Source organism: Tachysurus vachellii, chromosome 16 (genome assembly GCF_030014155.1).
Source record: "Tachysurus vachellii isolate PV-2020 chromosome 16, HZAU_Pvac_v1, whole genome shotgun sequence".
Lineage (NCBI taxonomy): Eukaryota > Metazoa > Chordata > Actinopteri > Siluriformes > Bagridae > Tachysurus > Tachysurus vachellii.
The window spans coordinates 6,441,611-6,449,110 of NC_083475.1; the positions used below are offsets into that span (position 1 = coordinate 6,441,611).

Here is a 7,500-nt window from a genome sequence, read left to right on the forward strand (position 1 = left end):
CTACAAAAAGGACACAAAACAGTCCTTACCTCAGTGAACAGCATTGACCGGACGTAACCTCTACTGTCAATATGCTTAATCTTTCATCTTACTTTTGATTGGCTTACCGATCTCAGCCAATCAGGAGAGCAGATGAGCAGCTTGACGCTTATGTCATCCTACAAGTTCATTAAGACGTACTGAAGGAGTGGGAGAGAGAGAGGAAAAGACGCCTCAAGAGCTGGAGATGGCAGTCAAAGCCCAACGAGAGCCAAGCTTCAGTCACATCACCACAGAGACTAAAGGGACACAACCACTAACTTCCTCATCCTCGCCCTCTGTCTTTCTCTCTCACTCTCTCTCTCGCTCTTGCTCTGTCTCACGTACAACCACACATTTCCTTTTTCGCTTTCTGTTATCTCTCACAGTCTTTTAGTCTCTCACTCTCTCTCATTCTGTGCCTCTCACCTCCTTTTCCCCCCCTTTTACTCATCTCCCTTCTGCAGCTCCTCCTTTTGTACTCAGGTGGATCTCTGATGTGTGCATTTTGAAATATTATGTGCGTGCAAACATGCGTCCGTATCGGCGTGTGTCCCCTCGGGATGTTTAACCTGAGATACGTTTTAGATTTGAGCTCAAACCCCTTCCAAACTTTGAGCCTCCTCTGAGACAAGCATGTATTATTCATGTGAAGCAGGAAGTGGTAGAGGTGCAAAAAAAAGCGTGGGTGGATATTCAGCGTCTTAGGCAATGTCTAACTTAAGGCCATGCTACACACACACACACACACACACACACACACACACACAGAGGCGAGCTTCTAGAAGGTGGCCTAATTTTACTTAATTCTCAATCCTCATTGCAGTGAAGAACTATACGGTGTGTGTGTCTGTGTGTAAGAAAGTGAGACAAACCTACCATTAAACAGGTGACAACGATGATGAAGGTTGTGAGGAAGATAACCACCACATAGAAGCTTTCATTGCTCCACACGTTGTCCCTCTCATGCTGGCCTTGAAGTACATTCTTCTAGGGTAGAAAGGAAAATATGAATCATTTAATATAAAAAAAATAAATAAAACATGTAGGCTAAACAAAAAAATACTTCAAGCAGTCATCTTCACCTAGCTTCACCTTCCCCTAACAGCATGCATGAGCAAGTCTGAAACTTCACCAACCAGTCCAGACAGGGGTGACTCGCCCCGAGCCCGGACTCGCGCACACACACTCACACACTCTCACACTCAAGCGCCACAGACCATGTGTTCAGAGTGTTGTCTGTCTGTGCAGGTGATACAAACAGCAACAGATGCAGCACTCAAGAGATTAATTTCTTTTGACATATAGAGTGAGAGAGGAAGTTCACTCCGCCCCTAGGCCTGCCCACACACCACCCACGCACACACACACACACACAACTCAACCGTTTGCCACACAAACACACACAACTTATCCTGTCCCTATACAAACACACACTAACCTGCAAACCTGAGTGTGACACGCTTGTGTTAAAGTAAACGATTTCCTCTAGAAAAAAAAAAAAAAAAAACAGAAGTAACGTTTAACAGACAGAGCGAGCGCTCACTTCTGGCTTTGTAATGTTAATCGCTAAACCATGCCATCAAAGCAACAAGCTCTTTTCCAGAAGAGTGCTTGAATAGACCCTTGTTTTATCTGAAGGGTTACTAATTGCTCGTTTAAATCATTTACGCTGCCACTCTGGAAGACATTTTAAATGTCACCTCGTGAGAAAGTGCATCACCCTGCAGGCATGTTAAAAAATGCACACTTATCAATGTGAACCTTAAAAATGAAGAGCGAAGACTGATGGAGACAGAGATAAGCTTGTAGGGATTAATGATTCATACCAAAGTGAGCTTTTTTACCTTGCGTTTATCTCAACGTCCTTTTGAACTATAACAAATAGTAAAAAGAAAGCAGCCATTTTCTCTTTTACAGAAAAAGACAAACTCACCTCAACATAGACATAATACAGCAAATATCATCTTATGTAGCGCACAATTATCATCTTACGTATCATCTGAACATCATACACCACATAGGGGGCAGCAGAGAGCGAGAGACAGTAACGACGGGTAACAACATACAGGAAGACTTCAAACTTACTGGGCTTCCTTCACTGCTTGACTTAGAGCCATGTTGGAAGATATCAGATTCTTTCTTTCCTTTTCATCTAAAAGTTTCATACGTTGAAGTTTACAAGTTTTAATAAAATTACAATTCTGATCTTCTGTGATGAGAAAAAGTCGAGTTTACTGACGTGTTTAAGGCAGCAAGTGAATTTCCTTTCTAAGTTTAAAAATCATGAATTAAATTGACTTGCAGAGAGAGAGAGAGAGTGTGTGTGTGTGTGTGTGTGTGTGTGTGTGTGTGTGTGAATATTGTGTATTTTTGTTGTCTTTTGCAGGCCAGGTGAATTTTCTAAATGAGGTTTAATCACAATGAGTTTGTATCCTGGTTAAATAACGGTTTCATATGAATTCAGACCTATTCATGTGAGATCCTTGTGCTATGTTCAAAATAGCATCGACTCATTATAAATGATAACATTTTAAAACTCTCAAAACACCTTCTGTTTTAATTTCCAATAAAAATCCAATGTGATTATTAAAAAAACTAAACTAAAACTCAAGGAAATGCTGACGAAGCTCTCCAGCAGACGGACCTCAGAGGAGACCTCGGTGATACCGAAAGGGCCGAGGCTGCTGTGCAGGGTGTTAAGGTTGAGCGAGCGGATCACTTCCTCTGAGGAAACCGGCTCCGACGCTCCGGCTCTGTCAGAAGACACGTACAACTCGATGCCATTTTTCTGCTCCTGAGAAAATAAACAATTCAAGAAAGAGGATTTGACATGAGCACTAACATTCGTCTAACGGTAACATAAAGTAAAATAGATAAATAGAGACAATGCTAGAAATAATAAAAAAGTGTGTGTGTGTGTGTGTTTTAGAAAAGACTGGTTTGGTGACATTTATAATTTTTCTGTCCAACTACGATGGATTTCTAAGCAAATCTAAGGTGATGAGTGACTGATGCAGCAGAAGAAAGGAGATAAAGAAATGGAAGTAAAGGTAAAAACGACAAAACAGCGGCATGTGCAGAAAAAAATGCATCTAAAAATAGAAATAAATAAATAGCTGTTAGCTGTAAATAACTCAAATAAATAGCTCAGATAAATAAATAAATAATCTGTGGATTATAACTTTAAGAAAACCCGGGCTGCTTTTTTTTTTTTATTTATTTTTAAACTAAGGACACCAGTTTCAGGATTGAAGGACAAGTTATTCTGAAGTTATAAGGAGACCAGGATGTGATGTTGTACTCAAACTGCTCATGTAATGTAATGTACTCTCAGCTCATAAATCACACAGAGTCTGGTGTCAATACACCACGGTGCTGCCGAGATATAACCTCACGTTCCTTTTGGCGTGCTTATACGTGAATAGTTTCATCTAGAAAAAACTTTTTGTGATAAATTTTGGTCCTGGTTGTCTGGAGATCTGAGCAAAATCTGGAAAAAGTTCATCTTCTAGGGGTCACGGTTAGGACACCTTAATGTCTTATGGTTAAAAGATAACAATAATAACAATAATAATAATAATAATAATAATAATAATAACAATAAAAAAGAAGAAGAAGAAGAAGAAGAAGAAGAAAGAAATAAACAACAACAATAATAATAATAAATAATAATAATAATTAACAACAACAATAATAAATAATCATAATGATAAATAATAATAATAAAAATAACAACAACAATAATAACAATAATAATTAACACCAACAACAATAATAAATTATTGTAATGATAAATAATAATAATAATAATAATAATAATAATAATAATAATAATAATAATAATAATAAAATCCCTATAAGTAACCCAAAAGCAAGGTAAGCAATATATTAAATAAATAAATAAATAAATAAATAAATAAATAAATAAAAGAAAAATATAAATATTTTAGTCTTGTAAAAGTAATGTAAAATTACTAATAATGTAAAAATAAAATCAGTTTGAGTTTAAGGTTCAGTAATATGCTGTACCCTTTTTTTTGCCATTTGAATTAAAATCAGCTCCATAGTCCTCATTTCTAATGTAAATATGATGAATCAATTGAAGTTGCTTCATTAGGTTTATATTAAGAGTTCACACTAGGGGCTGAAATATAAAACACAAAAGGAGTAGAAAGTTGTTCTATGTCTGTAATAAAAGGTGGGATTAAATATTCACAGCAGCTTCTTCAATCATTAGGTTCCTGGAGACAAACAGAGGAGCAGGCACTCATTCATAAATCTGCCCCTTTTTCCTCTGGGCTGTGTGTTTTTAATGCTTCTGCACTTTCAGATGGAAACGTTACGTTAAGTTTACGTTACACAGACAGACGAGTTCTGAGTACCGGGTCCCTGCTGCCAACATCGACAGTGCAGTAAGACAGAAAGAAGCACAACAAAGAAAGTGCAGGGACGTGAGCATGCAAAAGGTAAATAATAACACGAGACCAGAGAGAGCAAGAGATTGTGAGCGAGTGTAAGCAGAGAGAAAGAGAGAAAGAAAAGTGGGGTAACTCAGAGGTGTGTTCTTACATTCAGATGCTTGATGTGTACACGTCGAGGGGAAATGTCCAGGGCTGCAGCCACGCCTTCACGGAACGTCCGCAGGAGGCTTACGTTTAACTGCCGTACATCCACCTGCAAAGCCTGAGAGAGAGAGAGAGAGACAGAGAGAGAGAGAGAGAGAGAGAGAGAGAGAGAGAGAGAGAGAGAGAGAGAGAGAGTGAGTGAGAGAGAGAGGTGTAGAGAAAGAGATAGAGAGTGAGAACAAGCGACAGGGAGTGAGACAGGGAGCACAAAGAGTGAGAACAAGAGAGAGTGTGAATAGGTTAGAGAGAGAGAGAAAGAGAGAGAGAGTGAGAGAGAGAGAGAGAGAGAGAGAGAGAGAAAGAAGGTGTTAGGGAGGGAAAGAGAGGGAAACAGGGAGGGAAGCAAAAAGAGATGCGTCACCATGGAAACCAGGCTTGCTCTCACCAAATGTCACAAACGGACAGAGATCTGTGTCAATGTGTGAAGCCAGAAAAGATGTTGAGAAAAAAAAACCACCCACTAGCGTTTTTACCAGCGTGTGTATGTGTGTGTGTGTGTGTGTGTGTGTGTGTACACATAGTTTAACTACAAATGTAGCCAGTGTGCATTATTATTATTAAACAGCTTTGCAGGCATTACTGTGAGACTCAGACACACACACGCTGCTCATACAGAACATCAACTCTATACACACACCTTCAACACGAAGCTCTGAAGCTCATTCAGTCAATGATTCATAACAAAGCAGCTCAGTGACTTGAGGCCAGATGGACCTGTTGGAGTATTTCAGAAACTGCTGATCTCCTGGGATTTTCACTCATGACAGTCTCTAGAGTTTCTTTCTCTCAGTGTGGAGAGTAAAAAAAAAAATGGTTCTGCGTGAGGAAACACCTTGCTGATGAGAGAGGAGAGAGAGGAAGAGGAAGTCAGGAAATCTCAAATAAGCACTCTTAAAAAGAAAAGCACCTCATCATGCATAACATGCTAAACATTGAAGCGCAAGATCACATCAGGTCTCATTCTTTTAGACAAGACCAGAAAATCTGACCAAAACTGGACAGATGAAAATATATCCACAGAATACTGTACTTGTGCTTCACACTGAAATGACTCCAAGTCTAATCTCAAAGCCCATGTCACTTCTTCCAATCAGCGGTTAAATTTGAACACGCATCTAATCCACTAGTGTGAGTGTGATCACATGATCCAGTTACACCATCAAATCTCACTGGATGTGTAGAGCTGACTAACGTATACTGAACACACAGCCCGGACCGATGGAACTGATGAATTAGACCGGTATAAATTAGGAGTAAATATGAATATATGACTGCTTTAGAAATCAACATCCTGTAAGGAAAAGATCAGCCTCAGCCTCGGAGACTGGAAAGCTGAGGCCGGGAGGTGAGAACACCAGAGAGGTCACGCAACAGATCTCACCAACGCACACAATCCACCCACACTGCTGGAAGACCTTCCATTTAACTCCCCTTACCCCTCCAGCTACCTGTTTAAAATTCATACCAATAACACACACACACACACATGCTTACATACACACTTACATTTGTAAATGAACACATACACACACAATAACACACACATAAACACACACATGAACACATATACACACACACAATAACACACAGATAAACACACAAATGAACACATATACACACACACACACAAATGCTAACATAGACACAAATACATGTAAATGAACACATATATACATATACAATAACACACACATAAACACGTATATAAACACACAAATGAACACATATACACACAGACACAGACCCACAAATACACATTAATACACACACACACACACACACACACGAATGCTAACATACACACAAATACATGTAAATAAACACATATACACACACACAATAACACACACACATAAACACACAAATGAAGACATATACACACACACAAATGCTAACATAGACACAAATACATGTAAATGAACACATATATACACATACAATAACACACACATAAACACGTATATAAACACACAAATGAACACATATACACACAGACACAGACCCACAAATACACATTAATACACACACACACACACAAATGCTAACATACACACAAATACATGTAAATAAACACATATACACACACACAATAACACACACATAAACACACAAATGAACACATATACACACACACACAAATGCTAACATAGACACAAATACATGTAAATGAACACATATATACACATACAATAACACACACATAAACACGTATATAAACACACAAATGAACACATATACACACAGACACAGAACCACAAATACACATTAATACACATACACACAAATGCTAACATACACACAAATACATGTAAATAAACACATATACACACATACAATAACACACATAAACACACAAATGAACACATATACACACAGACACAGAACCACAAATACACATTAACACACACACAAATGCTAACATACACACATACATGTAAATGAACACATATGCATGCAGCTCCAGGTTTGGTCTTGAGCCAAGGTTTCTGTCTGGTTCTTCTGCAGGTTCTCCAGTTTCCTCTGACTGTACGATATCACACGAGGCTACATTGCCCCTCAGGTGTAAATGTGTGTGTGTGTGTGTGTGTGTGTGTGTGTGTGTGAGTGTGTGTGGAGCCTTGTGATAGACAAGCATCCTATCCAGGGTGTACTCCCACTTCACACTTCACAGCATTCTCAGGACATTGCAATCCTGAGCAAGATGATTGACACGATGAAAACATTTGTACTTGGACGACGAAGACATGTGGACTTATGAAGAAGCATTTATTTGAATACAGCACAGTGCTTACTGTTTTCATACATCAGCCTGGTGGTGCTGGGGCTTGAACCATCAACCTTCTGAACACGAACT

General features: G+C 38.8%; 1 protein-coding gene across 5 annotated transcripts in view; it reads right to left on the reverse strand.

Annotated features, from left to right (window-relative positions):
* ptprr (protein tyrosine phosphatase receptor type R) overlaps positions 1-7,500 on the reverse strand; it is a 46,086-nt gene that overhangs the window by 16,625 nt on the left and 21,961 nt on the right. For 4 of the 5 annotated variants that reach the window (XM_060889534.1, XM_060889532.1, XM_060889529.1 and 1 more), the window contains exons 3-5: positions 4,591-4,704; positions 2,666-2,815; positions 898-1,008 (exon numbers count right to left, since the gene is read on the reverse strand). In XM_060889534.1, coding sequence (XP_060745517.1) covers positions 898-1,008; positions 2,666-2,815; positions 4,591-4,704 — 375 coding nt within the window. The remainder of the gene's footprint in view (positions 1-897; positions 1,009-2,665; positions 2,816-4,590; positions 4,705-7,500) is intronic. The other variant, XM_060889530.1, reaches the window with a different exon arrangement.